A 16,296-nucleotide genomic window follows, 5' to 3' on the forward strand; every position below is an offset into this window, starting at 1 on the left:
ATCCGAGGAGCAGGAAAAAATCGACGTCTCGGGCAAAAGGCCTTCATCAGGAATAGAGCCCCTTCGGCCCAACAAGTCCACACCGACCCTTCGAAGAGTAACCCACCCGGACCCATTTCCCTCTGACTAATGTATGCACACCATAATATTAGGTACATTATAGGCAATTTACCACGGCCAATTCACCTAACCTGCACATCTTTGGACTGTGGGAGGAAACCAGAGCACCCAGAGGGGACCCACGCAGACACGGGGAGAATGTGCAAACTCCACACAGCCAGTCACCAGCAGCTGGAGTTGAACCTGGGACCCTGGTGCTGTGAGGCAGCAGTGCTAACCACTGAGCCACCCCACATGCTTGCAGCCTGGCTTCCAGGCTCCGTCTGTATGGAAACAGGCTCTTCGGCCCAACAAATCCATACTGACCCTCCAAAGAGTAGCCCACACAGACCCATTCCCCATCCTATATTTACCCCTGACGAATGCACCTAACACTAGGGGCAATTCAGCACGGCCAATCACCTGCCCTGCACATCTTTGGACTGTGGGAGGAAACCGGAGCACCCAGAGGAAACCCACACAGACATGGGGGAGGTAAATGTGCAAACTCCACACAGTCACTCGAGGTTGGAATCGAACCCAGGTCCCTGGCGACGTGAGGCAGCTGTGCTAACCACTGAGCCACCATGCCGCCAACGCCCTTGCTGGCCCAACCGTTTTCTTCCTCTCGCTGGGCGCCACCTACTGTTTCCTTCCCTCCCCTTACCCCACCCAATCTTCAGCATGTATACACCAACCTTTTCATGGCTACAATCAGTTCTGAAGAAGGGTTACTGCACCACTGCTTTCATTGCTCTCTCCACTGCTGCCAGACCTGTTGAGTTATAGATTCATAGAGACGTACAGCACAGAAACAGACCCTTCGGTCCAACTCGTCCAAGCTGACCCAATATCTCAACCCAATCTAGTCCCACCTGCCAGCACCCGGCCCATATCCCTCCAAACCCTTCCTATTCATATACCCATCCAGATGCCTCTTAAATGTTGCAATTGTACCAGCCTCCACCACTTCCTCTGGCAGCTCATTCCATACACGTACCACCCTCTGCGTGAAAAAGTTGCCCCTTAGGTCTCTCTTATATCTTTCCCCTCTCACTCTAAACCTACGCCCCTCTAGTTCTGGACTCCCTCCCTTTTCTCGGGGAAGAGACTTTGTCTATTTACCCTATCCATGTCCCTCATGATTTTGTAAACCTCTATAAGGTCAACCCTCAGCCTCCCACGCTCCAGGGAAAACAGCCCCAGCCTATTCAACCTCTCCCTATAGCTCAAACCCTCCAACCCTGGCAACGTCCTCTTCCAAGTTTCACAACATCTTTCCGATAGGAAGGAGACCAGAATTGCACGCAATATTCCAACAGTGGCCTAACCAATGTCCTGTACAGCCACAACATGACCTCCCAACTCCTGTACTCAATACTCTGACTAATAAAGATTAGATTAGATTCCCTACAGTGTGGAACCCTTCGGCCCAACCAGTCCACACCGACCCTCCAAAGAGTAACCCACCCAGACCCATTCCCTCTGTCTAATGCACCAAACACAATGGGCAATTTAGCATGGTTAGTCCACCTAACCTGCACATCTTTGGACTTTGGAACAAAACCAGAGCACCCGGAGGAAACCCACACAGACATGGGGACAATGTGCAAACTCCACACAGTCAATCACCCAAGGCTGGAATCGAACCCAGGTCCCTGGCATAGTGAAGCTACAATGCTAACCACCGTGCCACCCGTGGGAGGGAAGCATACCAAACGCCTTCTTTACTTCCTCTGGTGATTTCTGTTTGGTAATGGTGGACAGACTTTTTCGGGAAAAGATGGCGGATTTCAGTGACCCCCCCCCCTAGCGGCTTAATATAGGTTTAAGGTGTTGTGGCATATAGGCATGATCTGGCAAATGGAATTCAAGACAAGCTAATACTTACTCAGCCAGGTAAAAGAGAATAAACTTCGAGTATAGGTGAAGGAGTAGGCCATTTGGTCCTTCAGGCCTGTACTAGGACAAGCAATATGGGGAACACAGAGGCATTTGGAAGGTAAGGGACGTTGGAGCAAGAGCTCAGCAGGTCAGGTCAGTAAGATACAAGGGACAAGAGGAAGGGGTTATGTGGCAACAGTCTGTACCATTAGTTAGGACACTACCAAAGCACTGTGCACAGTCTGGTCACTTCATCACCAAGACTGTGCAAGAGAGAGAATTTACAAGGATGTTGCCGGGTCAGGAAAATGGGAGCTCAAGGACACGTGAGCCCAGGTGGCACTGACTTAAAAAAAAATCAAAGCAAAGAAACCATTCCTCAAAGTTACATGTTTAATAGCGGTTAATTCCATCCATCAGTCCATTCTTCCTGGGCAAAGGAGGAAATGACAGTCAACGTTGGCTGCACGCCCTCCATTTGGATGACCACTGTATCGTCCTGACCAATCCTCATTGCTGAAATGAGGAGACCAATCAGAAAGGGGAACAAGTGGGAACGTGGTTGGCCTGGCAGTGTAGAAAGTCAGGTGACTTGCCGGGGATGCAAAGCAGCTTCGAGATGGCCATCAGCTGATCCCATTCCATTGGAGTGCAAGATCGTTATTCTAATTTGATTGTCGGAACTCATTCTGAGTCAGGGTAGTGAGGGGCTCAGAGGGGAAGTTGCTGGTGTTCCCATGTATCTGAAACCCCTTGTCCTCTAAATGGCAGAGGTCACGGGTTTGGAAGGTGCTGTCTACGGGAGCCTTGCTGCAGTGCACCTTGCAGACGGTACCCACTGCTGCGACTGAGCGTCGGTGGTGGAGTTGATCTGGTGCCAATCAAGTCTGCTTTGTCCTGGATGGTGTTGAGCGTCTCAAATGTTGCTGGTGCTGCTCCTGTCCAGGGCAAGCAGGGAGTATCCCACCAAGCTCTTGACTTGTGCCTTGTGGATGGTGGGACAGGTTTTGGGGGGGGGGAGTTATTCACCTCTGGCCCTGCTCTTGTAGCCACTGTGTTTATAGGGGCAGTCCATAGTCAATGATAAACACCAGGGTGTTGAGTTTTGGGCATCCAGTGATGGTGATACCATTGAACATCGAGGGATGATGGCTAGTTTCTTAGAGATGGTCATGACAGACCAACTGTGTGGCACAGATGGTAGGTCACTCATCCCCTGATTTTTCAACCATGACTCCCTAGTTCCACAATCTCCCAAGAGAGGTATCACCCTGCTCACCTCCATCCACTCAACACCCCTCAAGATCTTATACATTTCCATTAAGTCACCTCCAACTCATCATAGAGCAGAGTTTGTTCCATCACCCCAAAGTAAACTAGTCCCACCTGCCTCTTCCTGACCTATATCCCTCCAAACCCTTCCTGTTCATCCAAATGTCTTTCAAACATTTTAACCGAACCTGCATCCATCACTTCCTCTGGCAGCTCATTCCACACACACGAACCACTCTTCATATTAAAAAAATTGTCCCTCATGTCCTTTTTAAATCTTTCCCCACTCACCTCAAAAGTATGCCAGCTAGTTTTAAGCTCCTCCCTCCTAGGGAAAGCTCCCTCATCATTCGCCTTATCCACGCCCCTCATGATTTTATCAAGGTCTCCCCTCGGCCTCCAGTGAAAAATGCCCCGGCCTGTTTTCATATCTCAGATCTTCCCTTCACAGAACCATGCTGGTTCATTTTTTCCAAAGCCTCTCCAGATTAATCCTTCCTAGAACAGGGTAAAAACTCCAGGGGATACAAAGGCGAGTTTATCCAATCTGTTGTCATAAGACAAGCTGCCCATCCCCGGTATCAGTCAGGTGAATGTCCTCTGAACTACCTTACAGACTTGCTTAAATAGGGAGACCAATACAGTGCGTCAGATGAGGTCTCATCTGTATAACGTGAAGCCTAACCCCATTGCTTTTCCCTTTACAATAAACCACATTTGATTAGCTTCCCTCCTAAGTCATGCACTTGACGACCAGATCTCTCTGCAAACCTCGCGTCATTTCGATAAGTTCCTTTCAGTTAAAAAAAATTCTTCCAGCCGAGTTCACATTTCCCCCAACACAATATTCCTCTTACTACACCTTTCGTCCACTTAACCAGTCTCTCTCTCTCCCTTTATAGCTCCCTTGTTGCCAACAAGTACCAAACTGCGGCCTAGACAGCTTAACAAGTTCAAAGCCTGCGGCACACGTCCCTGCCCACCAGAAATTGGGCCATTTGCGCTTTCTGTTGATTTCGATTGTGGTAACACTTCCTGTTCTTCTGGAAGAGGGTCCCTAGGTTAGGTGCCCTGAAGGTGATGAAACCTTTGGGCATTCGGTGATGGTGATACCATTAAATGTCAAGGGACGATGGCTCGTTGGAGATGGTCATTTCAGGGCAACTGCGTGGCACAGACGCTATTTGCCACTTGTCGGCACAAGATATTTTCCAGGTCATGCCGGACTGTGGTAACCTCTTCCTGTTCTCCCAGAAGACAGGGCTAGGTGCCCTGAAGATGCTTAAATCTTGCCTCTTTTCACCATGTTCCAGTCACTCCATTATACCCTGACTAGACAGTCAGCCATTAATCCGTAGGTTAACACAATACAAGGAACTGGGTTGGATACAACGTTCGATCAGGCAATCCCTACAAAGATTGCGTTCAAAAGCGAGTGGGAGTTTAACTGCTCCAGAAAAACGTTCAGATACGCATGCTTAATGTCGTTAGAGAGGGAAGTAAGTAGGAGATAGTTTTGTGCGTTATTAAGTGGGGAGAACACAGGGACCCAGTGTGCCCACCTTGTGGCATCACTTTCCATCCTGGTGTGCCACAACTCACCCACCGCTAGGGGGCACCTCAGAGGTGGATTTCTCTCCCTGACGCGGGTGGGGGGTGAGGGGGCAGCAAGGTTACAGGAAATTGCAGCTGTTGACCGACTCTCTCGGTCCTCCTTACCCAGAGCCGTGGACACATGGTCCCAGCCGCTGGTCAGCTGAAGATCATGTTAAACGAGGGCGGGGAGTTGCCTCAGCGGGTTTGAGAAGTGACGACTTGGGGGGGGGGGGGGGGGGGGGGGGCGGTGGAGGGAGCGATAAGTGGCGAGAGTGTGCGACTAACTTATAGAGGCCGTTCTGCCCCAAGGGCCCGTGCCAGCCCTTCCACCACCGCAGGCATCCCACCAGTCCCCTCGTCCAGTGCTCCACATGGGCATTCCACTATCGCCCAGTGCCCAAGGGAGCAGGAGGGCTGGGGTAAGGGCAGTGCCAGTTGGAGGACAAAGGCCCAGAGGAAGGAGGAAACCCTGGGGGGAGGAGAGGGTGTGCTAGCTCGGTCAGAGAAGGATCGAATCCCATCAATGCCAGTGGAGAGGCACGACGCCAGGAATGGCGGACAGGGCTTGAGTTGGCAGGAGCAGGGAGGGGGTGAGGGCAGCAGGGGATGGGGGTGGCGCGAATACGAGGCGTGTCACTCCCAGTTCTGCTTGAAGCGATCGAGGACATGACTCTGCAGAAATGGGGAGGACTGTGGAGCCCAGAGCAGGTGCAGGACGAAGGCGCCAATGACCAGGCAGTTGAGGATGACAGAGAACAGCACCACCCCCAGGGTGCCCCCCAGAGACGGAAGCGGCGTGTGGGCGAGCAGCCAGGTGTGACGGGCCGACATATCCAGGACTATGGCCTCCAGCTGAAAGTGGGTACCCACAATGGCACAGATATGGAATAGTTGGTGGCTGTGACCTGGGTGAGTGGACGACAGGGAGACACAGAGGCAGAGAGAGAGAAAGACAGACAGAGAGAGCGAGACAGAGACAGAGTGAGAGCGAGAGAGAGACAGAGGCAGAGACAGAGGCAGAGACAGAGCGAGACAGAGCGAGACAGAGCGCGATAAACAGAGAGAGCGAGAGAGACAGACAGGCAGACAGACAGACAGAGATAGACAGAGCGAGAGAGAGACAGACAGACAGACAGAAAGAGAGAGACAGAGAGACAGACAGACAGAGATAGACAGAGCGAGAGAGAGAGAGACAGAGCGAGAGACAGAGACAGAGAGAGACAGACAGAGCGAGAGAGAGACAGAGAGAGAGAGAGCGAGAGAGAGCGAGAGAGAGCGAGAGAGAGCGAGAGAGAGCGAGAGAGAGCGAGAGAGAGCGAGAGAGAGCGAGAGAGAGCGAGAGAGAGCGAGAGAGAGCGAGAGAGAGCGAGAGAGAGCGAGAGAGAGCGAGAGAGAGCGAGCGGCGAGAGAGAGATAGACAGAGCAAGAGAGAGCGAGAGAGAGATAGACAGAAAGAAAGAGAGAGACAGAGAGAGAGAGAGAGATAGAGACAGAGAGAGAGAGAGACAGGGACATAGATGGAGAGATAGAGAGACACAAATGGAGAGACAGAGAGACACAGATAGAGAGACAGAGAGTGACAGAGACAGAAAGAGAGACAGAGACAGAGAGAGAGAGACACACACAGAGCGAGAGAGAGGGACGGAGAGAAAGACAGAGTGAGAATGTGAGGGTGGAGACAGAGAGAGAGACAGAGAAAGGCAGTGATGACGGAGGAACATAAGAGATAACAGAAATTGTGGGTGGAGAAAGAAGGGGAGACAGATAAAGAAACAGTGGAATGGGAGCGAGAGAGAGGGAGATAGAGAGAGAGAGAGACAGAGACAGAGACAGAGACAGAGAGAGACAGAGAGGGAAGTGCAGAGAGAGAGACAGAGAAAGGGGCAGAGAGAAAAGAGGGTGGCAACAGACAGAGAGCGGGAGGCAGAGAGAGGGCACCGTTAGTTATAGACACAGCTCAGTCAGCAACTGGGTAAGAATCTCTGCAGAGTGACGGGCTCCATACACAGGCACCATGTCTCCCTCTGCCAACCCAGCCTTCCTGTCTCACTCACACATACCTCATCACCCACATTTCCCAGACACACTCTCCCCCATGCACAACACGCAGTGCCGTCCACACACCCCCATTCCCCCCCACACGCCCACACACACACACACACCCCCAATTCCCACACACACACCTCCATTTCCCCCACACACATACACCCCCGCCCACACACACACATAGCCCCGCCCACACACACACACCCATTTCCCACACACACACACAGCCCCGCCCACACACACACCCCCATTTCCCACACACACACAGCCCCGCCCACACACACACCCCCATTCCCCCCACACACACATAGCCCCGCCCACACACACACCCCCATTCCCCCGCCCACACACACACCCATTCCCCCGCCCACACACACAGCCCCGCCCACACACACACATAGCCCCGCCCACACACACACCCATTTCCCCCACACACACATAGCCCCGCCCACACACACACCCCCATTCCCCCCACACACACACATAGCCCCGCCCACACACACACCCCCATTCCCCCCACACACACACAGCCCCGCCCACACACACACCCCCATTCCCCCCACACACACACAGCCCCGCCCACACACACACCCCCATTCCCCCCACACACACACACAGCCCCGCCCACACACACACACACACCCATTCCCCCCACACACACACACCCCCGCCCACACACACACCCCCATTCCCCCCACACACACACAGCCCCGCCCACACACACACCCCCATTCCCCCCACACACACACAGCCCCGCCCACACACACACCCCCATTCCCCCCACACACACACACAGCCCCGCCCACACACACACCCATTCCCCCCGCCCACACACACACAGCCCCGCCCACACACACACAGCCCCGCCCACACACACACAGCCCCGCCCACACACACACACCCATTCGCCCCGCCCACACACACACACCCATTCGCCCCCACACACACACAGCCCCGCCCCCACACACACACAGCCCCGCCCCCCCACACACAGCCCCCCCCCCCCACACACAGCCCCGCCCCCCCCCACACACACAGCCCCGCCCCCCCACACACACAGCCCCGCCCACACACACACACAGCCCCGCCCCCCCACACACACAGCCCCGCCCACACACACACACAGCCCCGCCCACACACACACACCCATTTCCCCCCCACACACATAGCCCCGCCCACACACACACACCCATTTCCCCCACACACACAGCCCCACCCACACACCCCCATTTCCCCCACACACAGCCCCACACACACACACCCATTTCCCCCCCACACACACAACCCCGCCCACACACACCCATTCCACCCACACACACACATAGCCCCGCCCACACACACACACCCATTTCCCCCACACACACAGCCCCACCCACACACCCCCATTTCCCCCACACACAGCCCCACACACACACACCCATTTCCCCCCCACACACACAACCCCGCCCACACACACCCATTCCACCCACACACACACATAGCCTCGCCCACACACACACACCCATTTCCCCCACACACACACATAGCCCCGCCCACACACACACACACACCCATTCCCCCCACACACACCACCGCCCACACACACCTCCATTTCCCCCCACACACACACACCCCCGCCCACACACACACCCCCATTTCCCCCACACACACATAGCCCCGCCCACACACACACCCCCATTTCCCCCACACACACACAGCCCCGCCCACACACACACCCATTCCCCCGCCCACACACAGCCCCGCCCACACACACAGCCCCGCCCACACACACAGCCCCGCCCACACACACCCATTCCCCCCGCCCACACACACATAGCCCCCCACACACACACATAGCCCCGCCCACACACACACACCCATTTCCCCCACACACATAGCCCCGCCCACACACCCCCATTTCCCCCACACACAGCCCCACCCACACACCCCCATTTCCCCCACACACAGCCCCACCCACACACCCCCATTTCCCCCACACACACACAACCCCGCCCACACACACCCATTTCCCCCACACACACACAGCCCCACCCACACACACCCATTTCCCCCACACACACACACAGCCCCACCCACACACACCCATTTCCCCCCCACACACACAGCCCCACCCACACACACCCATTTCCCCCCCACACACACACAGCCCCACCCACACACACACCCGCCCACACACACACCCCCTGCCCAAACACACACCCCCTGCCCAAACACACACCCCCTGCCCAAACACACACCCCCTGCCCAAACACACGCCCCCATTTCCCCCCCACACACACACCCCCGCCCACACACACACCCACCCATTCCCCCCACACACACACACCCCCGCCCACAGACACACACCCACCCATTCCCCCCCCACACACACACCCACCCATTCCCCCCCCCACACACACCCACCCATTCCCCCCCCACACACACCCACGCCCACACACGCATTCCCCCACACACACACACACACAAACATTACCGCCACACACACCCCCGCCAACACACACACCCATTCCCCCCACACACACCCCCGCCAACACACACACCCCCGCCATTTCCCACACACACACACACACACACACACCCACCCATTTCCCCCACACACACACACCCATTTCCCACACCCCCACCCCCATTTCCCACACACCCCCATTCCCCACACACATACAGCCCCGCCCACACACACCTGCCCATACACACACCCCCGCCCACACACACACACCCACACACCCATTTCCCACACACACACACCCTGCCCACACACGCCCCATTTCCCACACACACACACCCATTTCCCACACACACACACCCGCCTACACACACACCCCACCCACACACACACCCCCCCATTTCCCACACACACACACCCCCGCCTACACACATACCCCCACCCACACACTCCCCACCCACACACTCCCCACCCACACACACTCCCATTTCCCACACATACCGCCCCGCCCACACACACACACCCCCCACCCACACACACAGCCAGCCCCATTTACCACACACACACACCCCCGCCCCCATTTCTCACACACACAGCCCCACCCACACACACCCATTCCCCCCCACATACACACACACACACCCATTTCCAACACACACACACACACACACACCCAGTCCTGCCCACACACACCCACACACCTACCCATTCCCCTGACACACACACAGCCCCATACACAACACCCTCCATGCTGTCCACACACACACCCTGCCCACACACACAGCCCCGCCCACACACACACACCCATTCCCCTGACACACACACACTCCGCCCACCCACACACCCCTCCCACCCACACACACTCCGCCCACCCACACACCCCTCCCACCCACACACACCTCCCACCCACACACACTCCACCCACCCACACACCCCTCCCCCACACACACACCCCTCCCCCACACACACACACACTCCGCCCACCCACACACCCCTCCCCCACACACACACACACACTCCGCCCACCCACACACCCCTCCCACACACACTCCGCCCACCCACACACTCCGCCCTCCCACACACACACACTCCGCCCTCCCACACACACACACACACTCCGCCCACCCACCCTCCCACACACACTCCGCCCACCCTCCCACACACACTCCGCCCTCCCACACACACACACTCCGCCCTCCCACACACACACACACACTCCGCCCACACACCCACACACACACACTCCGCCCGCCCACCCACACACACTCCGCCCACCACACACCCCTCCCACACTCCGCCCACCCACACACCCCTCCCACACACACACACTCCGCCCTCCCACACACACACACTCCGCCCTCCCACACACACACACTCCGCCCTCCCACACACACACTCCGCCCACCCACACACACACACACCCCTCCCACCCACACACCCCTCCCACACACACACACCCTGCCCACACACACACACCCTGCCCACACACACACTCCGCCCACCCACACACCCCTCCCACACACACACACCCATTCCCCTGACACACACACACTCCGCCCACCCACACACCCCTCCCACACACACACACTCCGCCCACCCACAACACCCTCCATGCTGCCCACACACACCTATCTCCCTGACACACACACCACACCAACCACCCTTACACACACTTTCTGACACAAACCCCCCCCCATACACAATACCATGCACCCCCACCCACCCGACTCACCAATGTAATCGAAGCAGCCAGGTGCCAGGCGTTCCGGGAGGTGGGAAGCAAACAGGAAACACGTGAGGAAGGCAAAGGCCAGATGGTGGTAATGTGCAGGCACAGCATCATTGTGACTACAGCCCTCACCCCAACAGAGCAGGATCTGGGGGGAGGGGGGGGGGGGGGAGACAGAGAGAGAGAGTGTCAGAGAGAGAGAGAGAGAGAGAAGGACGGTGGGGGGGAGGGAGAGAGACGGGGGGAGGGAGAGAGACGGGGGGAGGGAGAGAGACGGGGGGAGGGAGAGAGACGGGGGGAGGGAGAGAGACGGGGGGAGGGAGAGAGACGGGGAGGGGGAGGGAGAGAGACGGGGAGGGGGAGGGAGAGAGAGAGAGGGGAGGGGGAGGGATAGAGAGACGGGGAGGGGGAGGGAGAGAGACGGGGAGGGGGAGGGAGAGAGACGGGGAGGGGGAGGGAGAGAGACGGGGAGGGGGAGGGAGAGAGACGGGGAGGGGGGGAGAGAGAGACGGGGAGGGGGGGGAGAGAGACGGGGAGGGGGGGGGAGAGAGACGGGGAGGGGGGGGAGAGAGACGGGGAGGGGGGGGAGAGAGACGGGGAGGGGGGGAGAGAGAGAGAGGGGGAGGGGGGGAGAGAGACGGGGAGGGGGGAGGAGAGAGAGACGGGGAGGGGGAGGAGAGAGAGACGGGGAGGGGGGAGAGAGACGGGGAGGGGGGGGGGGGGGGAGAGAGACGGGGAGGGGGGGGGGAGAGAGAGACGGGGAGGGGGGGGGAGAGAGACGGGGGGGGGGGGGGAGGACGGGGGGGGGGGAGAGAGAGAAGGGGGGGGGGAGAGAGACGGGGAGGGGGGGGGGAGAGAGAGGGGGAGGGGGGGGGAGAGAGAGGGGGGGGGGGGGGAGAGAGACGGGGAGGGGGGGGGGGAGAGAGAGGGGGAGGGGGGGGGGGAGAGGAGAGAGACGGGGAGGGGGGGGGGAGAGAGACGGGGGGGAGAGAGAGAGAGGGGGAGGGGGGGAGAGAGACGGGGAGGGGGGGGAGAGAGACGGGGGGGGGGGGGGGGAGAGACGGGGAGGGGGGGGGGAGAGAGACGGGGAGGGGGGGGGGAGAGAGACGGGGAGGGGGGGGGAGAGAAGAGACGGGGAGGGGGGGGGGGAGAGAGAGACGGGGAGGGGGGGGGAGAGAGACGGGAGGGGGGGAGGAGAGAGAGAGAGAGAGAGGGGGGGAAGAGAGAGAGAGAGAGACGGGGGGGAAGAGAGAGAGAGAGAGAGAGGGGGGGAGAGAGAGAGAGAGAGAGAGAGAGAGAGAGAGAGAGAGAGAGAGAGAGAGAGAGAGAGAGAGAGAGAGAAAAGGAGAGAGAGAGAGACGGGGGGTGGAGAGAGAGAGACAGACAGAGGCAGAAAGGGGTCAAAAGAAAAAGGACCAAATTTCCCTCAATCTCACACATCCCTCCCACAACTCCGTCTCCCCTTTCCATCCCCTCTCCCACCACCACCCCTCACCCATTAACCCTCCCCTTGAGCCACTCCCTTTCACACTCCTCATTGTCTCCCCCCCCAGCACTCCACCTCTCCTCTACCCCTCCTCCCCACTCTCCCTCCCCATACCCACCATTTCCACCACAACCTGCCCCGCCCTCCCTCCTCTACCTCCTACCCCTACAATGCCTACCTCCTCCTCCTCCCCCTCCCACCCTTAACCCCCCACCTCTTCCTCTCTCCCCTACCTCTTCCTCTTCCTCTTCCTCCTGCTCCTCTTCTTCCTTCTTCTCCGCCCAGCTCCCCCCAACCTCTCCCCCCCACCACCATCCCCCGGCCGCCACCTCCCCTCCCCGCCACCCGCCACCTGCCCCCCTGCCGCCACCTCCCCTCCTGCCGCCACCTCCCCTCCCCCTGCCGCCACCTCCCCTCCCCCTGCCGCCACCTCCCCTCCCCCTCTCCCCCTGCCGCCACCTCCCCTCCCCCAGAATGTCTTGGTTGTTCTGGATTTAACCCCCACTCCTCCTTCATCCCCACCCCAACAAGATGGCGTCAGCCTCCCCCACCACCTCGCTACCCCACTACAAGAAACAAAAATGGCCGCTGGCCATGTAAGACAGGGGAAAACCCTATGTAAACACGTCACACTGCAGTTACACCCTCCCAGACAGCAGCAGCGCTGTTGTGGCTCCCGGATACATTTCCAGAAAGCGACACGCGCTTGAACGCAGGGTCCATACACTCTCAGAAGGGAGTAAACTATTCCCGATGACCCCCTGGGTCATAGCCAGTTTGTAGCTTCCTTACCCTGTAGAATAGTGGGATATTGTCAAACAGAAACGGGAGGCTGAACGCTGTGATCCGCAGCGTTTTGCTCAGTTTAGGCTGTTCGATCTCCAGGAACCTGGAAACATTCAAAACAAAACATACAACCAGAGGCAGATGTTAACAGAAAAGAAGGCATGCGTGGCCAACCCTCCCCCTGCCAAGTGGTGGCAGTCCAATGTATCATCTCAGGCTTGGTCTGTGTTTAGCACTAAGCTCCTAGGCCTGGTCTGGATTTGGCCCTCAGACTGTGGGGCCTGGTCTGGGTGTGGCTCTCAGGCCCTGGAGCCTGATCTAGGTGTGGCGCTCAGGCCCGGGGCCTGGTCTGGATTTGGCACTCAGGTGCTCAGACCCGGTCTGGGTGTGGCCCTCAGACCCATGGCCTGGTCTGGGTGTGGCCCTCAGACTGTGGGGCCTGGTCTGGGTGTGACTCTCAGACTGTGGGGCCTGGTCTGGGTGTGACTCTCAGGCCTGGGGCCTTGTCTGGGCGTGGCTCTCAGACTGTGGGGCCTGGTCTGGGTGTGACTCTCAGGCCCGGGGCCTGGTCTGGGTGTGGCTCTCAGGCCTGGTCTGGGTGTATCCCTCAGGCTGTGGATCCTGGTCTGGGTGTGGCTGTCAGTCCCGGGACCTGGTCTGGGTGTGGCCCTCAGACTGTGGGGCCTGGTCTGGGTGTGGCTCTCAGGCCTGGTCTGGGTGTATCCCTCAGGCTGTGGATCCTGGTCTGGGTGTGGCTGTCAGTCCCGGGACCTGGTCTGGGTGTGGCCCTCAGACTGTGGGGCCTGGTCTGGGTGTGGCTCTCAGACCCGTGGCATGGTCTGGGCGTGGCCCTCAGACTGTGGGGCCTGATCTGGGTGTGGCTCTCAGGCCTGGTCTGGGTGTATCCCTCAGGCTGTGGGTCCTGGTCTGGGTGTGGCTCTCGGGCCTGGTCTGTGTGTATTCCTCAGGCTGTGGATCCTGGCCTGGGTGTGGCTCTCAGGCCTGGTCTGGGTTAGGCCCGCAGTCTGTGGGGCCTGATCTGGGTGTGGCCCTCAGACTGTGAGGCCTGGTCTGGGTTTGGCCCTCAGGCCATGGGACCTCATGCCAGTGCACCTCCTGGGTCCAAAGGCCCAGTGAGAGGTCGTCTTTCAGACGCTGGGGCCTGGAGCCCAGTGGGTCATCCAGGGCCTGATCCGACAGTGTTTCCAGGGTCCTGACGCCTGGTAGAGGAGCTCATCTCACAGCCTGCGGCCTAGTCCTGGTGCATCTCCTCAGATCTGGGGCCAGGTGAATCATCCAAGGCCTGGTCAGGATTGGTCTCTCAGGCCCTGGACCCTGGTCATGGTGCATCCCCTGGGTCGTGAATGTCTTTCAGGTCATGGGGCATGGTCATACAATTGTAAGCACAGAAAAAGACCCTTCGGCCCAACCAGTCCATGCTAACCATGTTCCCAAACTAAACTTGTCCCACCTGCCTGCGCCTGGCCCATATCCCTCCAAAGTGTTCCTATGCATGTACTCATCCAAATATCTAATCATTGTAACTGTACCCGTATCCACCAGTTCCTTTGGAAGTTTATTCCACAAACAAACCACCTCACCCTTTAAAAAACATTTACCCCTCATGTCTTATTTAAATCTTTCTCCTCTCACCTTAAAAACATATCTCCTAGTTTTGAATTTCCCCACTCTGGGGAAAACCTGCCATTCACCTTATATGTGCCTCTCTTATGATTTAATAAACCTTTATCAGGTCACCCCTCAACCTCCTACGCTCTAGTGAAAAAAGCCCAGACTATCCAGCCTCTCCTTAAATCTCAAACCCTCCACACCCGGCAACATCCTGGTAAATCCCTTCTGAATCCTCTCCAGTTTAATAATCTCCTCCCCGTAACAGGGCAACCAGAACTGGACACAGTTCTCCAGACGAGGCCTCACCAATGCCCTGTACAACTCCAGGTGTGTAAGACCGTGAGGCCTGGTCCATCTAGGAGAAAGTGAGGACTGCAGATGCTGGAGATCAGAGTCGAGAGTCTGGTGCTGGACAAGCACAGCAGGTCAGGCAGCATCCGAGAAGCAGGAAAATCAACGCTTCAGGCATAAGCCTGGTCCATCCCCCAACTCATGAAGCCCGGTAGGAAATGTCTTGAGGCCTGATCAGAGTACAACTTCCAGAACCTGGGGCCTGGACTGAGTGCGTCTCCTGGGGCCTGGTATTCATTGTGCCACTCATGGCCTTTTTCAGATTTCATCACTCAGATATTGGGGCCTAGTCCCAGAGCATCTCCTGACGGCCTGGTTTTGGATTGTCACTCAGGCCCTGGGGCCTGTTTCCTGACACTTGGGACCTGGTTCTGATTGTCTCTGGGGCCCTGTGGCTTGATCTTGGCCTGCTTCCTGGGACCTGGGGCCTGGTTCAGGATTGTCTCGGGCCCTGTGACCTGGTCTTGCCCTGTTTCCCGGAGCCTGGGGCCTGGTCAGGGTTTGTCTCTGGGGCCCTGTGGCCTGGTTTTGGCCCGTTTCCTGGTGTCTTGGGGCCTGGTTTGGGATTGACTCTGGGGCTTGGTCTTGCCCTGTTTCCTGGAGCCCGGCACCTGGTTCAGGATTGGTTCTGAGGCCCTGGGGCCTGGTCTTGCCCTGTTTCCTGGAGCCTGGGGCCGGGTCCGGGTTTGTCTCTGGTGCTCCATGTCGTACCTACCTGGAATAGCAGGAGAGGGTCGTGCAGACCAAGGAGTTGAAGACAGCCACGTGGGTGAAGTAGCAGTGGAGGGTGCTGTTAATCCACCGGTCAGGCATGATGTAGGCCTTGTACGAGACAGCACACCCTGCAATGGATAAACTAGGATCAGCATCGGGATCCAAACCAGCAACCCCCCTCATGTTCCCTGTGGCACAGCAGAGACTGGGACTGAAGCCTGGGCCTTCCCTCGCTCTCTGCCTCTGACTGGGCCCCAC

General features: G+C 57.9%; 1 protein-coding gene across 2 annotated transcripts in view; it reads right to left on the reverse strand.

The window, feature by feature from the left end:
• Window positions 1-2,358: 2,358 nt before the first annotated feature.
• Window positions 2,359-16,296, reverse strand: part of paqr6 (progestin and adipoQ receptor family member VI) — a 28,624-nt gene continuing 14,686 nt past the window's right edge. Inside the window, exons 5-8 of one of the 2 annotated variants that reach the window (XM_060820666.1) lie at window positions 16,040-16,166; window positions 13,348-13,444; window positions 11,073-11,217; window positions 5,391-5,756 (exon numbers count right to left, since the gene is read on the reverse strand). In XM_060820666.1, coding sequence (XP_060676649.1) covers window positions 5,485-5,756; window positions 11,073-11,217; window positions 13,348-13,444; window positions 16,040-16,166 — 641 coding nt within the window. In that variant the 3' untranslated portion in view covers window positions 5,391-5,484. Of the gene's footprint in view, window positions 5,757-11,072; window positions 11,218-13,347; window positions 13,445-16,039; window positions 16,167-16,296 lie in introns of both variants that reach the window. The other variant, XM_060820667.1, reaches the window with a different exon arrangement.

This window comes from Hemiscyllium ocellatum, chromosome 50, assembly GCF_020745735.1.
Source record: "Hemiscyllium ocellatum isolate sHemOce1 chromosome 50, sHemOce1.pat.X.cur, whole genome shotgun sequence".
NCBI classification, from domain to species: Eukaryota; Metazoa; Chordata; class Chondrichthyes; order Orectolobiformes; family Hemiscylliidae; genus Hemiscyllium; species Hemiscyllium ocellatum.